This window comes from Lycium barbarum, chromosome 4, assembly GCF_019175385.1.
Source record: "Lycium barbarum isolate Lr01 chromosome 4, ASM1917538v2, whole genome shotgun sequence".
NCBI lineage: Eukaryota > Viridiplantae > Streptophyta > Magnoliopsida > Solanales > Solanaceae > Lycium > Lycium barbarum.
Genome location: NC_083340.1, coordinates 124064364 through 124087343, shown reverse-complemented (window position 1 = coordinate 124087343; position 22980 = coordinate 124064364). Strand labels below are relative to the sequence as shown.

At 35.4% G+C, this 22980-nt stretch overlaps 3 protein-coding genes and 1 long non-coding RNA gene across 4 annotated transcripts; all 4 read left to right on the top strand.

Moving 5' to 3' along the window:
- Positions 1–2008: 2008 nt before the first annotated feature.
- Positions 2009–3482, top strand: LOC132636360 (uncharacterized). Its single transcript, XR_009581212.1, has 2 exons — positions 2009–2472; positions 3136–3482. It is a non-coding gene; the product is annotated as an uncharacterized LOC132636360 (long non-coding RNA).
- Positions 3483–9117: 5635 nt separating this feature from the next.
- On the top strand, positions 9118–16547 carry LOC132636359 (chloroplastic lipocalin). The gene is made up of 5 exons (XM_060353188.1): positions 9118–9399; positions 11335–11458; positions 12042–12281; positions 12648–12938; positions 16133–16547. The coding sequence occupies exons 1-5, from the start codon at positions 9326–9328 to the stop codon at positions 16409–16411; spliced, it is 1008 nt and encodes a 335-aa protein (XP_060209171.1). The 5' UTR covers positions 9118–9325; the 3' UTR covers positions 16412–16547.
- Positions 16548–20659: 4112 nt separating this feature from the next.
- Positions 20660–21196, top strand: LOC132637735 (uncharacterized). Its single transcript, XM_060354782.1, has one exon. It carries the CDS (start codon positions 20660–20662, stop codon positions 21194–21196), a length of 537 nt encoding a protein of 178 aa, XP_060210765.1.
- A 329-nt stretch (positions 21197–21525) lies between these two features.
- LOC132637734 (uncharacterized mitochondrial protein AtMg01250-like) lies at positions 21526–21951 on the top strand. Its single transcript, XM_060354781.1, has one exon. It carries the CDS (start codon positions 21526–21528, stop codon positions 21949–21951), a length of 426 nt encoding a protein of 141 aa, XP_060210764.1.
- Positions 21952–22980: the final 1029 nt, after the last annotated feature.

Sequence of the window (22980 nt, the reverse complement as noted above, 5' to 3'; positions counted from 1 at the left end):
TCGTCTAACGCTCGGGGTTCGCCTAACAATTCTTACACAAATTATATGTTAAGTTTCTTAATTAAAATCGTTGACCCTCATAATTCTTTAACAAATGAATGATACTTAATAGTTTTTCATCTATAGAAATAAGAAGATTGGGTGTAACTCAAATAACAAGTCATAGTTGTTGACACTCAATTTTGACCCTCCTTTCTTCCAACTTGTTTTCTCGAGCCTCTAAATTAGTAAAATATCAAAAATCTATTTTTACCACTATTTTATTACTGCTACAACTATTATTAGTATTACTATAATTATTTCTATTATTATTATTATTATTATTATTATTAATGTTGTCGGTTACTACTACTATTATTTTTATTACTATATATGTATCTACTATTATTACATAATATGGACATAAGATCTTTGATAAAATAGAAGCCAAAGAAATGAACATGGAAGAAAGGAAAGGCCCGGCAATTAAGGGTCAAACGAGCCCAGTAATTTTCGGCCAATTAAAACCCACAAAGCTGCCCATAAACAAAAGCCCAACGTGGAGAGCCCAGACCGTTTTAGAGGGGATCAGTCACAAACTAGGGTTGCAATTTCCAAACCCTTCATCTAAAATCCGCCGCTACACATCCCTGGAACTTCTATTTTCTATTTCCGATAAAATTCCAAACCTTTCTTGTCCTCAAATCAGAAGTGTTAGGCCATTTCGAGGAAAGAAATCTGAAGAAAAGGATCAAAATCATACATTATGTTTGAGTTTGGATCAAAATCATACATATTATTTCACATTGAGCACTAATAGTACATTATGTTTGCATAAGTGGTGCACTTTTAGTCAAACTCCCAAATAGTTTTTTAGAAATTTAACGGAAAAGAACAAAAATGCCCCTGAACTTTTAGAAAAGGTATAAAAATACCCTTTATTCATCTATTTTACTAAAACTACCCCTCAATTCAACTTTTTGGCTCATTTATTCCCCTTGACTAACGAACAACACTAATTTTTTTAAAAAAAATATTTAAATTGCACATGACATTTTATTACTGAAAAATTGATTTATTTTTTTAAAAAGAAATCTGAAAAATCGTTATTTGTAGAATAAGGAAAAATAATTTTTCAACACCCGTTTCTTTAAAAAACAAATGTAGTAAGCCTTTTATATATATAAAAAAAACATAATTGGATTTTCATTAAAACATGTGGAATTTTTTTAAATTTGGAAAACTTTTTTTTAACAGGTGGAAACCCCATTTTTTTTTAGAAAATTCAATTTTTAAATCTGAAAAACTGATTGTTTTTTTTAAGTAAAATGTGAAAAACTAATACTCCATAATTTTCTTCTAGATTTAAAAAAAGATAGTTTTCTGGTTTTTTTTTTTAAACACAGTTTTTCCATAAATTTTTTAATTTTTTCAGATTTTTATAAAAATCCAGTTATTCACATTTTGAAAAGAAAAAAAAATTAGTGTTGTTCGTTAGTCAAGGTTTTACTCGTTAAAAAAAGTTTTCCAAATTTAAAAAAATTCCACATGTTTTAATGAAAATCCAATTCTGTTTTTTTTTTTCATATATATAAAAGGCTTACTACATTTGTTTTTTAAAGAAACGGATGTTGAAAAATTATTTTTCCTTATTCTACAAATAACGATTTTTCAGATTTCTTTTTAAAAAAATAAATCAAATTTTCGGTAATAAAATGTCATGTGCAATTTAAATATTTTTTTTAAAAAAATTAGTGTTGTCCGTTAGTCAAGGGGAATAAATGAGCCAAAAAGTTGAATTGAGGGGTAGTTTTAGCAAAATAGATGAATAAAGGGTATTTTTATACCTTTTCTAAAAGTTTAGGGGCATTTTTGTTCTTTTCCGTTAAATTTCTAAAAAAATATTTGGGAGTTTGACTAAAAGTGCACCACTTATGCAAACATAATGTACTATTAGTGCTCCATGTGAAAGAATATGTATGATTTTGATCCCAACCAAAACATAATTTATGATTTTGATCCTTTTCTCAAAGAAATCTCTCTCATCTGATTTTAGAGTGTAGCAGTGACCAAGAAACAATCTTTCTCATTTTCTTGCTTCAAGACGCACCAAATCTCTCCATTCCAGTCAAGGTCTCACCATTTCGGGCAAGAAGTGAACCAAATCACGTGAAGACTGAGCCCATCCAAACCACAACGTTCAAATTCAAACGGTTGTGTTGACTAAATTTCAAACCTGGTGTTTAACATCCCGCCTAAACTATCCCTAATCTGCTCCTCTAAAATACCACCTTACATCTCCAGCAGAAGGACAAGTTTTTCTAGCCGCCATTCCCCCCTGGAGTTAGTAATCTCCTTAATACTGTTTTTCGGTCAAAGCACTAAGTTCATCTTGCTATCTTATTATCTCTGTTAAAATCTCGGATCTGAGCATCGTTTGTGTTCGAGGGTAGATTGGAGACCCAAAGCCCTATTTCATTGCCACCGTAGCAGGTCAGTGATGTTTCTTCCTTTGCTTCTCAATTCTGAAGTTATTTAGTCAAATCCATGCTATGAAGTATGCTAGTTTAGTGTTAAACATCATGAAATAAAAGTTTTCAGTATGCTTCTTGTTATTCATGTTTTGTTGCTCGTGTATTAGATTTATACCTATAGGAAATTACTATTGACTCAAAAAAGAAATGCTCTCTGTGTGTGACTGAGTTGCTGTCCATATTACATTATGCTAGTACTCTTCCTTTACTTATTTAAGGAGACATACTGTTTGTGGAAGATTAGTTTATTTATTGTCAAAAGTATGAATGTTGTAGCTAAGCTTCAATATGGTGTCAAGTTCAAACAATAATTTGCTATGGTGTAGATAAGCAATTTTTGAATCTATAATCATTTTGTTTCCTCTATGTCTAAGTGTTTAGAAAAGGTAAAGGAAAAGAGCTTGTATTCTGAATTAAATGCTTGCTTGAGTAAAAGGTAAACCAAATCATATGTTTCCAGTAAGTATTAGGTGCAAAATATGAGCCAAAGTTTGGTTCAACATGTTGTAGTTGAGTGATCTTTACTGTATTTTATTTATCTTTGTTGTTTATTAAAAAGAAATCATGTATTCCTTCTCTAATTTTCTCTTTTCCGATTTCTTCTTTTGCATGACATCTGGAGTTGCGAGGAGTGTCAAACGAGATTCAATCTCATCAGTACATCCAGGAAAACTTGCATTTCATCCTTTCAAGCACCTCTCTCGTTCCCTTGTGATACCTCCGAACAAAAATGAAAGGCAAACAACGGGAAATACAGAACTCGCGTCCGCTTCTTCGTTCACTCCTTTCCCTTTCTGGAAAAGAAAGAGCGGACTGTTTCATTTTTTAGATTAGTTAACTGTTTTGTTTTCTTATTTGTGATTGTTTATTTGATTCGTTTAAATTTATCGACATTAGAACACCTAGTTTAGAGGGGGAATCGGTATATTATTTCAACGAGTATCGAAAAGTAATGCTTTCTTTCAAAAACTATAATCTAGCTCATTTTATGGCATATTTTATGTATCCAAATGATTTCATAACAACCAGATTTTCAAAGAGTCCAAATGATTCCTTTAAATTTGTGTTTGAGCCTCTGCCCGTGTTAAATTTTTTGATATGTTAACGTTTTTATGTTCTCAGTTTTCCTTAATGTCAAAGGCATTAAAGTCAGATTTTTATATTTAATAGAGTAAGCCAACTATTGAAAATTGTTATTTAGTTCTAAACCCATTTTTACCAACTTTAAGTCCAAACCTTTTTCTGTAAGTGTCTTCATCTAGTCTAATAACAGATTCAACTTTTTCTTGCTTCAGAAAATGACGCTTTCAAACTTTTTCTCATTTTGGTTTCAAGTATCCATTTTGAGAGTCTAGTCTTTGAATTTAAAAAGCTGAGTTTTCCAAACGCCGTGCCACTTTAATACTTAATTTCAACAAAATGCATTAGTACTAGTGTTTTAATCACATTTTCAAAGCCTGGTTGATTCAATTGGCCGGTTAATCGTATTTAACGGATCTTAAAGGATGCTTAATACCTTTCCTTTAGGATAATTAGGACCCTCACCTAGAATCGTACAATTTTAGTGGACCCTTGAACCAGAGTTAACTTAGCATTGCTTTAGGTGTTCTAAATCACCTTAAAAGATAATTAGGTGGTGACTCTTTGCATAATTAATTGAGAACCATCAATATGTTGTACACTGTTTTGATCCCGTTTAAATGGGGTATAATAGCATGGTCGAATTGTACATTTTCATTTATCATTAGTCTTTTGTCCTATGTATCAACATTATCATATTTTATTATTTCGCTATTTGAAAGTAATTTTATTTTAATACATAAAGGAGTTATGTATTAATTATAATACTGATAAAGTTTATTGATTATTCGCTTACAAGGAGACAAAATGAATTGTATGATAGTAATATTGTTTTAAGAAATTGTGATTTTTTCATTGTTTGAAAGTTAAGATGTTAGAGTTGATTTGCACTTCATAATAGCTTTTATTTCATTGTATTGTTTATACTTGTGAAATTATGTTATATATAATTATAATTTGTAAGTGACATATAATGGATTGCGTTGATTAGTTTTTTTTTTTTTTTTTTTTGTGAGGATCAAGCACATCTATCTATCTAACTATCTATATATATATATATATATAGACACACACGCACACACACATACATACATTCATTTACAGTTTTCTTTTATTTTTTTATGTAATTTTACCTATTTAAAAATATTTATTGTAGTTATATTATTTTATGAAATACTAAAACTTAAATACGGGCTTACGCCCTGTGCCTCAAGGCTTATGCCTCGCTGAGGCATATGTAAAACACTCCGCCTTTTAAAACACTAGTCTATAACATGTTTTGGGACTTGTTGCCATGTTCAAGTTTGGACCCGAGGGGTTCTTGGTTGTTTTGACGCCTTAGTAGGCATTTTGGGCTTGGTAGTTTTGGTGGCGTTTGGTGCCTCCTTCGCGACAGCGAGGGCACCAGCCGCGATCGCGCATGCCAAGTAGCTAATGTTAGGGTTTGCCCTGAATTTCCTACTTTATTTGGATTCTTCAATAGTTGTATTTTACTTCGAATAGGTTTTCTTGGTGGAAAAAAAATTTCTTGGTAAAACATAATCCTTTTATATCTAATCTTTTCTTGGAGGAGAAGTTTTACACTTCTATAAATAGAGATATTTTCTTCTCATTCACAACACAATAGCATCCATAATGTAGTCATTTAACGAGTTTTGTTGAGGGGGAGATGTTCTCCCTATACTTTTTATATTTTTTAATTAGTTTCTCATATGTAGGCCAGTTGGCCAAATCATATCAATATATTATGCTTCTTTTAGTATTATCACGTCTCGAACCCTGGACTGGGCGTAATACGACACTCGGTGTCTTGCTGCATGTGACCGAGCGAACCACATGACTTGCTGAATCAACATGAGGCATGTACTGATGCGGAATATAATATAACATACATGGTGAGAATGAAGCATAGGTTAAGTAATCATAAGTCTGAAATTAAATGATAAATGCTGAGCCAATACTGGCTATATGACTCTGAATATCTGACATGACCTAATTGAACTAGTCTAGTCTATGAAACCTCTGACATGAGTCTGACTGCTAAACTGTTTATCGGGACAAGGCCCCAGGCATACCTTTACTGCATAACTGACAATAAAACCTCGAATGAGATGGGGCTCACCAATAGCTGGTACGTGCAAAGTCTTAACGAGCTGATCCGTCGTCCTGTAAATCTGCATTGTGAAATGCAGGCCCACACGCAAATAAAAGGGGACGTCAACACATTCAAATTGTACTGGTATGTAAAGCAACTAAATGAAATAAGCATGACATATGAAATAACAGAACTGATCTGAAGCTGTATTTGTAAAATGAACATGAACATGAATATCATCTGACATGAATAAGATATTTTAAGTCCGTAAAGATACCCGCAATGGGTAAACATGAAGGAACTGTCCTAATTGGGCGGAGCAATACTTATCCTATGCTGGCATACGTAGTTTCAGGTATTAAACCTTCTTGGTAATCTGTGCAATTCCCAAAACATGATTATGGATATAATTAGTTTAGTAGCCCATGAATTATATAAACATGATTCGTGATTATACTATAACATGAAGATAGATATATAGTATAACTTGTATGAAAATATAGAAGCATGTAGAAGTTCATGAAAATAAACACAAAAGTTCATATTTTGCATTTAAGAACCCATAGAATGCAAAGTACGGGTTTTCATGGATTACAGACAGATTCTTAATAACCAAAATGGAATATTAAGAACATTATACCGAACTATTAAAGAAAACATGGTATATCATGGTACATGTACTTAGAGATATCATGAACATGTCTAGAATCCTAGTTTTAGTAAACTTTCGTATAATCATGGAAGAACGTGGCGTGGGAAAGAACAATGATGTTCCCACACATAGATAGAAACCCTACATACCTGTTAATGCTCCAAAACTTGTAACTAATGGTCTGAACTTGGAGAAAAATTCAAAGGCCATAATCTTGAATCCCTTAGATGGGTTTTCTTGAAAACCCTAGGTTGGGAACAATGAATTCTTGTTTAGAAATCATGGATACATGTTAGAATTCACTTGAAAGGCTTGGAATAGTCTTAACTTAGTGTATCTTGATGGTAGGAGGAGAAGAACTTCGTGCTAGGGCTGGAGAATATGAAAAGTGGGATTAAAACTAAAGTCCCGAATTTATACTATTTGCTGAAGCGGGGAAAGTACGGGCACAATGTACGCCCATACGATATTGTGCGTCTCGTACAATCTGAGCGTACCTTATGTGTCAAATTCCAAAAACCACAACTTTTAGTTTGTGAGGTACGTGATGAAAAGTACGACCCGTACTTTAATGTACATCCCGTATGAATTATACGGCCAAGAAGTATGACCCATACAATGATGTACGATCTGTACATTCAGGTCGTACCTGGAATGCCAAATTCTAATGGTTCTGTTTTCTCCCATGTGAGGTACGTCCAAGAAGTACGGCTTGTACATTTTGAAAAAACGTACTTTTACCTTTCCAAGGGAAATGTTAATCCAACCACTTCCCGACTTGGTTTCTAAGTCTCGAATTATGAACGTAACTTAGTTAGGAGGTACGAGGTGTTACAAGTATAGTTTTTTTATTGTCCGATTCATCGTGTTCAAGGTTTGTAATTATTAGCTTCCACATGACGCCCTGTTATTCCGATCCCAACAAGTGGTATCAGTGCCAATGGTTCAACGAGGTTGAAGACAGGTTCAAGGTGGATCAGTTCAAGTTGCAACAAATTCGACGATAGTGAAAAAACCTGGAGTACTCCATGTGGGACAATTTTCAATCATATTTTTGAGAATCGTGCTGCTGCGTATTTTTAAAATAAAAATAATTTTTACTCATGCTTACTTTAACGCATGAGCTCCAATTTTCAATTCATGCTTACTTTTAATGTATGAGCTCAAATTTTCAACCCTTGTTTACTTTTAACGCATAGGCTTCACTCTCAACCAGTGCTTACTTTAACACTCAAGACTCAAATTTTCAACCATACCTACTTTTAACCATGGCAAGTAGCAGTGATGAAGATTATGTGACGGAGGATGAAGATTATTTTGCCAGAAAATTCAGGCCAAGGGGAGATTTATTAGGGTTTGCTCTGAATTTCCTACCTTATTTGGATTCTTCAATAGTTGTATTTTACTCCGAATAGGTTTTCTTGGTGGAAAAAGGTTTTTCTTGGTAAAAATAAAAAAATCCTTTTATATTTATTCTTTTTTGGAGGAGAAGTTTTACACTTCTATAAATAGAGATATTTTATTCTCATTCACAATACAATACTATTCACAATGTAGTCGTTTAATGAGTCTTGTTTAGGGGGAGATGTTCTCCCAATAGTTTTTATTTATTTTTTAATTAGTTTCCCATGTGTAGGCCTGTTGACCAAATCATATCAATATATTATGTCTCCTTTAGTATAGTTTTCGTTGTTGTCCGATTTATCGTATTTAAGGTTTGCAATTATTAGCTTTCACATGACGCCATGTTATTTTGAACCCAACAGCTAAGCCATTGGGATTTCAGGTAAATGACGCAAAGGGTTGCGAGGTCAGACCCCAGTCGACGCCTCTTCGCTACTGGAAGGTCTAATCATGGCTGCAATGCCTGGACCAGTTGCAGTCCGCGATCACGAAGAAGGGTTGCGCGACTGTGAAGAAGTATCAGATGTTTTCAAATTTCAAATTAGTTTTTTTTAGCACATTTTGATATTTTGGGGCGATTTCATCTTTCGATTTGGGGAACCAAAAGGTGGAATTTTATCCTAAGTCTAGGTACGGATTCCTAATATAGTTGAATGGCGTAAAATGAAAAAGAAAAAAAGGCGCATGGAGACTAATAGTCTAGCCGAGGATAGTAAAATTAGTCTATGAAAATATATTTCGTCCAATCTATTTGAGTTTGGGGCGATCATTTACGGACTATGCCCTTTTTGATACTTTAAGAATTTAGCTGATAGGTAGTCCAAATTGATCCATGAAACATCTCGTCAAAATATTTTCAAAAAAGTATTGATTTGTTTGATGTGATATATATATGAGCATAAAGGAAATTGAATTTTTATTAGGTACTCACTCAGTCCATTTTACTTGTTCTTTATATTAAAATAGATGTCCATTTTCACTTATCCAGTTTAGAAAATCAAAAGATAATTTATTATTTCATAGCTGTTTTACCCTTACTATTAATTAGTGCGTTGAAAATTTCAATGAATTGTTAGTGACTGCACAAGTTTTAACTATGTTTGATTGATTTCAATTAGTATTAGATGACTTAATAATAATTAGGGGAGATATAATAAATTTTCATTCTATTTATTGCTTCTTAAGGGGTGTGTCAAGTTAATACAGGACAATAAAAAAAAAAAACGAAGGGCATAGTTAATAAATTATATATAAAACAAAAACTTAAAATCTAGTAAAAATTGAATTTTAAGCTATTTTATTCCATTTATTTCAATCCAACTAACGTTCATTTCTTAACTCTTTTAACTTATTTTGACCCCTTACAATCATAAGACACATCCCTTATCAATAACAATCTTCCACACAATATATGTAAAAGGTGTTTTTTAACAGTTGATGGGGTGGTTAACAGCCACTGTTGTCTGTTGGTCAGTGACTCAGTGTAATATAGTTTCTACATCTGTGGTTCTGCCCCTGCAACATATAATAATAATCCGTTTACAGCTGAAGTGAAGTTGCTGTATCATCAAGAACACTACAATGGTGTGCTACAATTTAGTGGTCCAACAATCACCTCCAATTCTTCTTCAATCACAATGCCCCTCAAAACCCAGGTACAATTTGCACTCTTTTTTGTTTTTCATTCTCAAATTCAAGAATTCTATTCTCTATTAGCTGTAATAGTTCTGTGATCTATTAAAATAGCACTCTTTCTCTCAATTTATGTGGCACTGTTTGACTTAAATTTAAAAAATAAAGAAGACTTTTAAAATTTGTGATCTAAAACTAACCTTAGACATTTCTTTAGCTACATATCATTAAGTGTAAAAGGGAAATTCTAAAGTTAAATTGTTTCTTTCTACTTGTAGAAATGTGATATTCTATTTGGGACAGATTAAAAAGAAAAGCGTGTTGCATTATTTCCCTTTATGGTTGTTCAGAATTGAGTAACTAAGTAAAGCAAATGCTAAATCCTGAAGACATTAGTACTAAAGCCAGTCCCAGTATGTACTTCCTTTAGAAGGAAAGAAAATGAGGAAAGAGAAAGCTGTAATTAAGCTCAACAAAATCTTGAACCTAAAATGCCATAACCAAGCCAAGAATATCTGATTTTAGTGAATCTGTTTGACCTTTTTTGTTACTCCCAATTTGTTCGTCTTAGTTTGACCGAGCACAAAGTTTAAGAAAGTAAATAAGACTTTTTATGTATGATGTAATAAAATGTCATTTAATCTTGTGGTCTTAAATATGCCTGGTGGGATATTAAAATTAAACAGTTTCCAAATTAGGAAAGAGGCATTTCTTTTAAACATACTAAAAAGAAAAGTTTGCCAATATTTGAGAAGCAATGTGTGTTTGGCCAAGATTCCAGAAGTGTTTTGGAGGGAAAAACTACGTTTTTAACTCTTGAAAAACAGCTTTTGCTTCTGCCCAGGCACTTACTTTTTTTCTAAAAGCTTGATTAAACACCTCAACTCTCTAAAATAAACACTTTTAGCTTCCCAGAAGCTTGCTCAAACAGGCTATAAGCCTCAATCCCAACCGAATTGGAGTTGGCTCTATAAACCCTCTACCTGATCACGTTTCTCTATTTAAACTCTAATACTACAGAATAAGAACCTTTTATTTATTAGTATCTGATGTGTAAATATTTCTGTTTCTTTTTTGTGGATATCCAGTATGCATAAGAAAAGAATCAATTGCTCATTTGCAGATTCCTTTTTTGACAATACTCATTTGCTGATTTTAATACCTTGGGAAAATACATTTTTTTTTTTAAACCAACAGCATAAGTCTTGCTAAACCAACCACTTTTTAGTTAATGGTTAGGTGCTTCATTTCCTTTTCTTGTTATGATGGGGAGTTTTCTGAAATTGGGGTGGTAATATTATTTGTCCATTTAGTTAAGGCCATGATCTGATTGGATAAAGAGTAGGGATGACACCAGAATGGGATTAGATTACATACAAAAGCATATGATAAAAATAGTTTATCATGATGGTGGTGTGGCTATGGGGCCTTCTTAGAGTCAAAGGACTGAAGGTTACTCGATAAGATGAACACCATACAAGCACCTAAAGCTGTGACTTACTGGTCAATGAAGTGGACTGAGAACCATGAAGTCTCAGGTTCAAATCCTAGCGGAGGCAAAAATACTAAGTAATTTCTTCCCTTGGTGGACATAGCTACCCAATACCTCTGTGGGTGGGAGGTAGCAGGTACATCGTGGAATTAATCGAGGATATTTTAGTACAAGAAAGTTCCTCCGTCGATGAAATTCCACCTCTGAATAGAAAGTACATCCAATAGAGTGTTTCCTTGTCTGATACCTTGTGGTGTGGTTTGAGGTGTAGTCCGACAGAAGGCATTGCTTGTGTCCTATTCCTTTGTGCAGTGATCAATAACCTAAAACTGGCCAAGCAGGGTAATGCATTCATCTTAGTTTTCGTATTATATTAATATGGATGATGTTTTCTCGGAGATTCTTTTTCCTTCCAATCACATTCCCATTCTTCATCTTATGAGAATTATTCATTCCGTCCTTGTAGGGGAATGCCTTTGAAAGTGACATCTGCCTGCTGCACTGAAGGTCCTATATCTAGTAAGGTTGGGGTTAAACAAGTCATTTCAGGTCTTGCAGCATCAATCCTATGTCTCTCTCAAAGTAACCTGGTTAGTATCTTTACTTTATTCGCTTACTTCTGATTTTAGAGACAAAGACACAGCATGAAAAGAATCCTAAATAAAGTGGTACCGCACATATGCATTTGGTTGATTTGATAGAATGGTTGTGAAAGCTGAAGGCCGAAAATAATGTTTTGCTCTTTATATTACTCCCTCCGTTTCAATTTGTTTGTCTTAGTTTGACTTGAGACGGAGTTTAAAAAAGTAAAGGAGACTTTTGAATCTTTTTTTGAAATTGGTAACTGTAAGAAGACTTTTGAATCTTGTGGTCTTAAACTAAAGATATGTATAATGTACCAAAATGACCTTTAATCTTGTGGTCTTAAACATGCCATATGGGATATTGAAATTAAAGAGTTATCAAATTAGAAAAGAGGCATTCTTTTAGAACCAAACTGAAAAGGAAAGTAAGACAAACAAATTGAAACAGATGGAGTAAACAAAGATAATTTTATGGAAAGCATGACTTCAGTTTCCAACTGGGAATGCTTTCTATTACAAAATTAATGTAAAGAGAAATTTCCGGAAATAATTTGTAGACTTTCAAGCGTCATCTTCATCCTCTTGGTAGGCTTTTGCAGCAGATCTTCCTCATTACAACAGTGTGTTCCAACTTGCAAATGCCACAGACAGCGCGCCAACACTTCCTTTGGAGAAGGGAAATGATGGTGGAGGTGGAAAGCTGATGATGATGCAAGGCATGACCGCCAAAAACTTTGATCCAATCCGGTATTCTGGAAGATGGTTTGAAGTAGCTTCTCTTAAAGCTGGATTTGCTGGTGCTGGTCAAGAAGATTGCCACTGCACCCAGGTGAATGTTGGGGGTGTTAACACCTAAAAAAATGCCTTCTTCATTTAATGTCTTTGCATATATTTTGGGGGCTTCTTCCATTTTTGGCCCATCGGCCAAACTTAATTACGGGCGCTAGCCGAAATATACAAAACCTATACATTGATTATTTATATTTATGTATATTATGTGTATATTATAAATATATGATATGTATATTTACTTAAATATACAAAATCTACAGATTTGCTGGCTATTTTGTAAATTAGATCACCGAAAGGCATTGGACTGTAATTATCTCTATATTTTGGGTTCCTTGGTTCTTGGACGCTCATACTTAAAGATGTCTTAAATGGACTAATTTGTCTTTATTTCAAATTATTTCAGGGGATTTACACTGTTGATATGGCCGCACCTGCTATCCAAGTAGACACATTTTGTGTTCATGGAGGACCTGATGGATACATCACAGGCATAAGGGGAAGGGTTCAATGCCTTAATGAGGAGGATACGGAGAAAAAGGAGACTGATCTAGAAAGGCAAGAAATGATTAGGGAGAAGTGTTACCTTAGATTTCCTACATTGCCGTTTATCCCAAAGGAGCCTTATGATGTGATTGCAACTGATTATGACAACTTTGCTCTGGTTTCTGGAGCTAAAGATAGAAGCTTCATTCAGGTAATCAATTATTTCAGTTTAATTGCTGCTGTGAATCGAAGGATATTTTATTTTGCTCCAATGTGTGAAAATACTTCCGTAACACAAGCTTCTCATAGTTTCTGCATTTCTCATGCTCAACACAGAGCAATCACACACCAAACGTGACTCTATTTCTTCATTACTATGGATCATTTATTACACCCCTCAGTGACAGAGCTTGGGGTTTATGCTATCTGTAGATGTTAAACCTAAACCTATTTAAGAGTTCCCATATTCTTTTTAATTGGTGAAAAATAGCAATAGCCGTTATATTTTTGTCTTATAAGTGATCAAGCTTTATTAATTAGCACAAGTAGGGTGCTGATATGTACAGCTTTTGAATGACAAAAGATATAAAAGGTGGCATAATAATAGTAGTTATATGTGGGTGGTTTCTTACATATCAAATGATTATTGCTGATTACAGTTTACACCTGTAAATGAATGAAATATCCCAACTTAACAACACAATAAGAGGGAGAAACTTAGAAAGAAAAAAAAACTTTTCTTTTGTATGAAGACATGGATACAGCCATATATTCCTTGCACCTTCTGATATCGGGTCCATTTTATGGGTATCCGGACTTAGTATGTGAGCATGTTTTAGATAGAATTGGCATCGACTACAGTTTTTGTAAAGGAGGTTCATTGGATAGGTGTCACATTGGATGGCCGTGATATGGGGATATATTTTTATAATTATGGATATATGATGTGAACTAGGATAGTTTAATATATTTGTTGATGTTAGTGCTTGCAGGGACGGATCTAGTGAACAATAAATGAGTTCATCCGACTACAGTAGTTTTAGCTCATACCCTGTATATGTGTTAAAAATGCACTAATTAAGTACAAATGATAGATTCCAAATCCAGTAAATCAGATGGTCTATGGTAGAATCCTGAACTTGAACCTATAATATTCAAATCCCGGATCCTCCTCTGAGTGGTTGAATGTCAAGTATCATTACAGGAACGCTGGAAGAAGCATTTGTGATTATAAAAGAAGATGCAAAGACATCAACTATGCACAATATAACACAGCTTAAATATATATCTAATTCAATAGAGAAAAACATCAATTTCAAGGCATTCCTTCACGAGACCTGGTGATTGAAGGTTTGAAGCTTTGAAGGCCCAAGCTTCTGCCTTCTGTTACTATGTATGACTTCAAACTTCTCTTCTTCTTGTATTTTCAATAGCCCGGCCTCCATCTCCTCCTTCCTCACACAACATATCGGAAGTTTTACCACTTGACCTTTCCTCCTCCTCGTCTTTGTTAGAGCTTTGAACTGCGGAGTCCTTCTAAACCCTGATACTTTTGTGCCTTAATCCGTCTTTTCTGTTAATACATAATGTCGCTTGTACAGTGTCCTTATTTTTCCTTCTCAACTTTCTACTTTGACCCTAGACATATTGATTTCATTTCCATTTTTAGGGTACTTATAAGAAAACCACAGGATACCCATACACTTAATGCAAAAATCAAACAATAGAATGCACACTTGATGTCATACGCAATCTTATCCAGAACATCTACAATATCCATATGCAACCCAAAACTTAGTGATGCGACTGAAGGGACACTAGCAACTGCACTACCCAATCAAATACATATGAGAAGGATATCATATCTAAAGGGACTAGCAAAAACTAGGCATCATTCTTTTCTCTCACGTTCTACAGATTAAGTGGCAACAAATAACAGAAACAAACTAAACAATTCTAAAGAAAATAGCAAACATGTAAAATGGGTTTTAAATAAGTGTTTTGTCATTACAAGATGTCCATATTGAACCTAAGATAATTAATCTCCTGCTCATGTGAGATAGAAAGGGTTGACCAGAACACCATTCATCAATCACAGAAACAAAAGATATAATTAAAAATCACAAACACAGTCACCACAAAAGAACTAAATCGATCCATTGGAGTATATTAAAATGAGGCGTTGGTTTCAACTCATTTTAGTCAAATATCTACAATAAATAATAATAATAATAATAATAATAATAATAATAAGAAACATCGAGAAAATATAAACAGTTGAGTTCAACATGGCAACAAAGAGAAACGATTATAAAAACTTGATTTTCCCTCTTGAAAATGGTCTATTTATAGTGCCCATTTAATTAAGGGTTCAGGGAAGGAAAGAGTGCACCCAGGAGGGTGCTTGGTTGCCAATGGCTGGTTGGATGATGGGTCACCGAGAGAGCGCTGAGGCACCTGGCGGGCTGGCCCTCTAGAATTGATTAAAATATTGCTCTTTAACCTTTTAAGGCGCAGAGACTCGCGTTGTGGCGTGAATTTCCCTTGGAATTCTGAAGTCTCCACTTTGACCATTGTTTTTCCCATCTATGTCAGTTGTTAAACCATATTTTTATCTTGATGAAGTATTTCTTCATTATTGCACGAATCAAGAGTATATAGGTGAAAATGTATACAATTAATGCACGAAATACATGTAAAGAGATGGAACTTAAGTATGGTGGGACATCTATAACACTAAAATGCACTCTTATCACAAGTTTACCAAATTATGGATGCTCCCACATCTACTTTCTTTAAGGACTTGTCTATTCTGGTGAACTTGAAGTCACTAAGTGATGGAGAACATGTCAACTCTGGCCTTTCCCCCAAATGCATAGGCAGGCACGTTGAGAACTGTTTTAGATGAGCATTAAAAGATTGCAAAACCAAAAGTATGCTTCGACCTCCACATATTTCTTGTACTAAATTCACCAGAATGATTTTCATAAATCTCTAGCTCATATTTCCTCCCATGAATCCTTTAAATGGTATATCTACTATTTCTTTTTAAATTGTCAAGGGTTCCCTCTTTAATATGTTTTTGAATATGCTCCTGTGTTCTATGCTGATACCATGGAGGCTCAGATGAAGCTATCTGTGCTTGGATCTGCATTCCTTTTGGGGAAAGAAAATTATCTCCGGGGGTGGGGTGGGTAGGTAAGAACATAAAGGAAAATATGGTAGATTTTCAGTCTTTGGTCATTGAATGTTCATAGGTTGCTGCTATGAAATTGCTTTCCGATATTATTCACATATTACTGAAGCCTAAGTTGCAGTTTTCGGCTCTCAAAATCGTTTGAATTTATCATAGGACATAATTTATCTGATGTATCACTGATTGTTTCGTTTTCTTTCCTCAATCAGATATACTCAAGGACACCTGATCCAGGACCAAAATTTATAGAGAAGTACAAAGACTACCTAGCAAGTTTCGGATATGATCCGAGCAAAATCAAAGACACTCCACAAGACTGTGAGGTGAAGTCTACCAGTCAGCTAGCAGCAATGATGTCCATGTCCGGAATGCAACAAGCACTAAACAACCAATTTCCTAATTTAGAGTTAAAGTCCTCTGTTGAATTCAACCCATTCACAAGCGTTTTCGAAACCCTGAAGAAACTTGTTGAGCTTTATTTCAAGTAGTGAGAAGGCATTTGAGTTTTATGACATACATCTATATTCCTCGTATAGTGCATAGTCCTTATGACCAGTTGGTGTAACACTTGATAATGGACATAAAGTTCAATTATGAATGACATACTCTCGGGGATTATATATATGTGAGTGCGTGCGCGCATTGGGAAGGACCTTGTGAGGCGCGAAATCCTAGAATTGAATCATTGCAAAAGAAAGGTATAACGGTTGGGAACTGGAACGAGATTAAACCTTTAAGCATGCACTTGAGTGTTTGCAAACAAGATTAGCCTTCTGAGTTCTGACTACGATTTTGTAAACAAGTGTAAACATCAAGATTTTTAATGTGAGAGGAATAATCAGTTTCCAAAAATATATTGATATACTAACATGAAGTCAGAATTGGATATTTGTAAAGACAATTGCCCTTGAAATTCAAACTTCTGTAGAATTTAGGGTGACTATCACTCTGTTTGGATGGTCGTTACCCATGGTTTCATACTGTATTGTATTGTATTGTATTAATGAATACAATGTTTGGATAGATTGTATCGTTTGTTGTGGTTTAATAATATTTTTTGGTTTGACGGTATGGTACTATATATAAATAAGTTTACTAAAATATCCTTAACCCTTAATTACAAATTAGTTTATATACAACAACAACAACAACAGCCCAGTGAAATCCCACAAATTAGTTTATATATATTAGGAAAATTAAGGTAAAGGATAAAACAGAAACTTTAAAAAATAAGTAGGTGGTGATGGTTGGGTGGGTGGCGGAGGGTGGGTGGGTATAATGGGGACATGAAATAAGTAACCACGCAAAAACCATCAAATCTGTAGTTATAAAAATTGAGCTTTTTCATGGTTATATAACAATAGAATTATAATGGGTTTACAACACCATACAATATAATTTTAAGAACAATGAAAACAAACATAAATATCAAGAATAGCAATACAATGATGAATCATGGGAAACAACCATCCAAATAGGGAGTAAAGAATTCAATTGAATCTACTCATTTCTGCTCGAATTTTATATACACATTTAAAATGTATACACATATAATAGATCACTTTTATTTTTGAATTATTATCTCTAGATCCTAACTTTGCTTCTGGTTATGGAAAGAAAGTGAGGCCATTGCTCATCAAAATCGTCATGACAATACGAGATTGGCTCCATAACTCTTGAACCACAACTTGATGAACATCCTATCCTTTCGATTTTTCAAACCCCAAGATGCTGAGAATTTAGTATAATGGGACATGTAGAAAAGGAAAAAGAAAGGCTGGGTGTTGAGCGTAGATGCAGTTCAACAGTATAGTGCGCATGTGTCTATAAGTGGCGGAGCCACGGTGTCGAAGACAGGTTCGGCCGAACTCACAAGCTTTTGTTAAACTTTATATTTACCTTAAAAAATTTATGTAATATGTATAAATTAGTAATTTAAAACCCAGTAACTTAAAGGGTTTAAATTCGGAACCCACAAACCTCAAAATCTAGCTCCGCCTATATCTATACTAGTTACATGATATAAAAGTAATATTATTTTTAATTAGAGAAGTATAATTTGTATTTCTTACCGCAACATGTATGTTGATAAGTCCTCATAAACATAAAAATTTCTTAGGACCCGTTTGGTCATAAAAATTGTTCACCTTTTTTCGAAATAATTTTTCACTTTATTTGAAAAATAGTGTTTGGGTCATGAAAATTACAAATTCAACTTTGGTATTTAAGATTATGAAAAAGCCCCCAATTTTACTCTGTTCCTTGGCTCTCGGCGCACTTTAGTCAAACATACGCCACTGGTGGCTGCCATGGCGAGAGGCCGAGGAAAAGGCCCAGGTTGGCATCAGAAAGAACCTATCATCGCGTTTGGGAGCTCGGTGGGAGCTCAAGTGCAAGTGGAAACTACGAGAAAGGGTAAACAACCTGCACAGAAAGAGAACAATGATGGGCAAAAAGTAGATCCGGCAAACTCCTCTTCGGGACAGAGTGGGGTCACAAAGACTTACCCCCTCACCATCTTCTACTACCAATTTGACTATTCAAATACCTGGGTGTACAAACCCTAACCTTGCTAACATGGCGACTAACCTAGATCCGACTGAATAAAAAATGCAACAAGAAGAGATAACACAGGAGGGTCAAGTTGATACTCAGACGCCAGTAGCTCATTGGAATACTCTTTTTGCAAAGAATCGAGCAGCAGCTAATGGTATGTCACTTAGTTATATTCCTCCTCAATTAATTGATGGACAACTGGTGGCTCAGCTAGATAAAGAGTAAGTAGATAAAGAAAAAGAGAAGTGGAAAAATGCGCTTATTGCATATTTTATTGGGAAAACACCGAGTTATAATGCAATGAGGAGATACATCACCCAGCATTGGAATGAAGTAGGAGAACGAGAGTTATTCTATCATGAGGATGGGTATTATGTCATCAAATTTCACACTGAAGATGATAGAAATGAGGTACTCTACTATGGACCCTATACTATTAACAATCGACCTATTATCCTTAAACCTTAGTCCGTGGATTTCGATTTCAATGCTGAATTCCCTACACAAATCCCTTTATGGGTGAAGTTCCCTCACTTGCCCATGTCATACTGGGGCAAGGGCTCGCTTAGCAGAGTAGCTAGCTTGATAGGAGTTCCAATTTATGCGGATGAGTGCACAACAAAACAGAGCCCGTATCACTTATGCTCGAATGTTGATTGAAGTGAACATTACTCAAACTCTACCGGATGTGGTCATAGTCCTGGGACCTGCAGAAGAGAAGTATAAACAAGCAGTGGCATATGACTGGAGGCCAAGTTTTTGTGCATCTTGTCAAGTGGTTGGTCACCAATGCCCTCCTAAGGAGAAACAACAACCTAAAGTACCTAAAGCGCAGCCTAAACCAAGGCAGGACCCAAGAAAGATAGGACAGGAATGGAAAAGTAAAGGTATAGTTCAAGTGGTTGGCCCCTTACAATAGTGTACTGGTGATTCGAGCAGCTCCAATGGAAATTTAGGCGACCAGAACATTGCTAATCAAGAGCAAGTTAAAACAGGCAAGCAAAAAACTAATGTGGGGACTCAGCAGCACACCAAAGACATTTCTCACCAGCAGAAAGAGAGTACTGTCCAGAAGAAGGCTCAATCCTAACCTACAAGGGTTCATGACAAAAGGGAGCAGCCAAGTCCTACACTTGACTTGACAAATTTTCTTGAGCTAGGAACAACTGTTGCCAAGAAGAAAAAAAGTGGAGTACAAGGTGATTCAATTGGGAATTCTCAGCCCCCTCCAAGAAAAGAGGGTACCTCTAAATCCAATTAATGTCTTGGCTAGTATGGAATATTAGAGGTTTGAATAAAAGGCACAAGTAAAAGGAGCTTAAGATTTATCTTAGTTCCAAACAAATAAAGCTTGTAGGCCTAGTAGAAACTAGAGTAAAAGAGCATAAAGCTCCAAAAGTGTTAGCTAATGTATTTCCTGGGTGAAACTTCCTAAACAACTACACCGATGCACCTAATGGCAGAACCTGGATTGTCTGGGATCCTAATGTCTATAAGGTGTCTCATATTTGCTCTTTCTTGCAACTTATTCATTGCCATATTGCAGATTATAAAGAGGAATTGAACTGCCTGGTCACTATCATATATGGGACCAACTCTCTAGATGGAAGAAAACACCTCTGGGAGAAATTGCAAGATATTGGGCAAAGTATAAATCAACCTTGGATCCTAGGAGGGGATTTCAATGCTAGTCTTCATCCATCTGACAGGTTGTTTGGCGCACCAATTACGGCTACTGAACTGAAGGATTTAATGACTGTATTCAATATTTGAACATCACTGAATTGCCATGAAGAGGGGAATACTTCACTTGGTCAAACAAACAGTTGGGAGATGACAGAAGATGTAGCAGAATTGACAGGCTCTTTGGTAATGTCAACTGGATGATGAAATGGGGCCATGTAACCACAGTTTATGACTTACCCTATATGTCTGACCATGCTCCAATGATTTTAAGTATTCAAGAAGTCCAGTGGAATATTAAAACTCCATTTAGGTTCTTCAATATATGGGTAGGTCATGGCTCTTTTCTCCGCATAGTAGAAACAGTATGGGAAAAGAAGTTAGACTCGGATGAGATGGGTAATTTATAGAAGAAGCTTAAAACTCTCAGAGGAGAATTGAGGAAGCTTAATGAGCAGGAATTCAAATTTATCTTTCAGAAGATTGCTCACACCAAAATGGAGTTACTATTTACACAAGACCAAATCAATAACCAATGCAATGATACCTTCCTAGCCAAAGAAAAACAGTACTTACAAGATCTGGAACGATGGTCCCTCATTGAAGAGAGTGTACTACAACAAAAAGCTAGAGCACATTGGATAAGATCGGGAGATGGAAATAAAAACTATTTTTCAGCTATGATCAAGGAAAGGACTCACAGAAAACAGCTCCTAGAATTAACCTCTCTATCAAGCATCAAATTGACTATACCCGCAGCTATAAAGAAGGAGATAACCGATTTCTATAAGTCTCTCATGGGAACTGCTAATCAAGCCCTTCCTACAGTAAATATAGAGACAATGAGGAAAGGCCCAGTCTTGTCACATGCTCAGGGGATTGAGTTGTGTAAAGAAATCACTGAGGAAGAAATCTGTGAGGCATTACAATCCATAAATGATGACAAATCTCCAGGGGTAGATGGATACAATGCTTTCTTTTTCAAGAAGTCCTGGAATATAGTTAAGACAGAAATAATTGCTGCCATCAGTTGACTTTTTTCGCACTAGACATATGCATAGAGCTATTAACTGTACCCTTCTCATTCTTGTCCCAAAAACTCCTAACCCCGGAACATCAAGGAGTATAGACCTATTGCCTATTGCTATGTCCTTTACAAGATTATTTCTAAGATCCTGACTTCTAGGCTGCAGAAGGTCATTGCCACAATCATCAATAAAGCCCAATCTGGTTTTATTCCTGGAAGAAAGATAACTGATAATATTATTCTAGCCAACGAACCGGTCAGAGCTTATTCCAGGAAACATATCTCAGCAAGATGCATGATAAAAATTGATTTACAAAAGGCATATGACTCGGTAGAATGGGGATACTTGAAACAGGTGCTAGAAGCTTTATGTTTCCCTATCAATTTGTTCAATGGATCATGGAATACATCTACACTGTTAACTACTCTATCATGATAAATGGGGAACCCTCTGAACCATGGGATGCTGCTAGAGGATTAAGACAGGGGGACCCCATATCCCCCTATCTATGTGCAATTTCCATAGAGTACTTGAGTCCGTGCTTAGGAGAATTGATGGACTGCAAGAAATTCAAATTTCATCCTAAATGTGCAAGAAATGGAGTTACACACCTATGTTTCGCTGATGATCTTTTGTTGTTTACAAGGGGGGATCTAGACTCTGTTTCTGCTATTTTTGACAAATTCCAAAGCTTCTCACAAGCATCAGGATTACAGGCAAACAGAGGCAAAAGTAATATGTACTTTGGAGGGGTAACGTAGGTAGTGAAGAATACAATCACACAGCAACTTGGATTTGGTATTGGTGAGTTACCTTTTAAATATCTCGGTATCCCTCTTTCCACAAAAAAATTAACTACACTCCAGTGGTCCCCACTCATTGATAAGATGGTAGCTAGAATCTCCTCATGGACAGCGAAGAAACTTTCTTATGCTGGGCGAGTTCAATTAGTCCAATTAGTGCTGTTTGGTATCCAATCTTACTGGTCTCAACTGTTTGTGATTCCTTCAAAGGTCCTTAAAGTCATTGATGTTTTTTGTCGGAGTTACATATGGTCAGGCACTAACACTATCACAAAGAGGGCTTTAATAGCTTAGGACAGGATGTGCTTACCTATCTCTGCTGGAGGCCTCAACCTCATCAATATGCAGATTTGGAATAGGGCAGTAATTGCAAAAACCTGTTGGGACTTGACTCACAAAACAGACAAGCTTTGGATCCGGTGGATTCATAGCTATTACCTCAAGGCAGAATAGCTAGCTACTACCCCTATCCCTAAGAAGGCATTGTGGATGGTATGGAAGATTATAGACTCAAGAAGCATATTGGAGCAGCATCTCATGATGGGCGAACAAAACTTGACCATCAGAAAGTTATATTTGACTATGGTTGGAGACAGACCAAGAATGGAATGGAAAGACTTGATGTTTAGTAATGGTTCCAGACCTAAAGCAAAGTTTACCCTCTGGTTGCAACTACAAAACAAGCTGCCCACTACAGATAGACTACAAAAATAGGGACTGGACGTGGATTTGAAGTGCAAGCTCTGCAATGTCCACTTGGAAACTCGTGATCATATATACGTTCAATGTGATTACTCAAAAGACATATGGATGAAACTTCTTCGCTGGGCTCAAATGGACTACTATGCTGCTACTAACTGGAGAAATCACCTGCAATGGGTACGAAGCAAGACAAAAGGTAAATCGCAAGTAGCACAAACATTCAAGTTGCTATATACTGAATTGTATATGCGGTGTGGATGGAAAGAAACCAAAGAACTTTTGAAG

Coding starts and splice junctions, on each gene's coding strand:
- LOC132637734 (XM_060354781.1), top strand. CDS start 21,526: ATGGGGATACTTGAAACAGGTGCTAGAAGCTTTATGTTTCCCTATCAA.
- LOC132637735 (XM_060354782.1), top strand. CDS start 20,660: ATGGAGTTACTATTTACACAAGACCAAATCAATAACCAATGCAATGAT.
- LOC132636359 (XM_060353188.1), top strand. CDS start 9,326: ATGGTGTGCTACAATTTAGTGGTCCAACAATCACCTCCAATTCTTCTT. Junction 12,282..12,647: donor AAGATTGCCACTGCACCCAG/GTGAATGTTGGG, acceptor AAATTATTTCAG/GGGATTTACACTGTTGATAT. Junction 12,939..16,132: donor AAGATAGAAGCTTCATTCAG/GTAATCAATTAT, acceptor TTCCTCAATCAG/ATATACTCAAGGACACCTGA.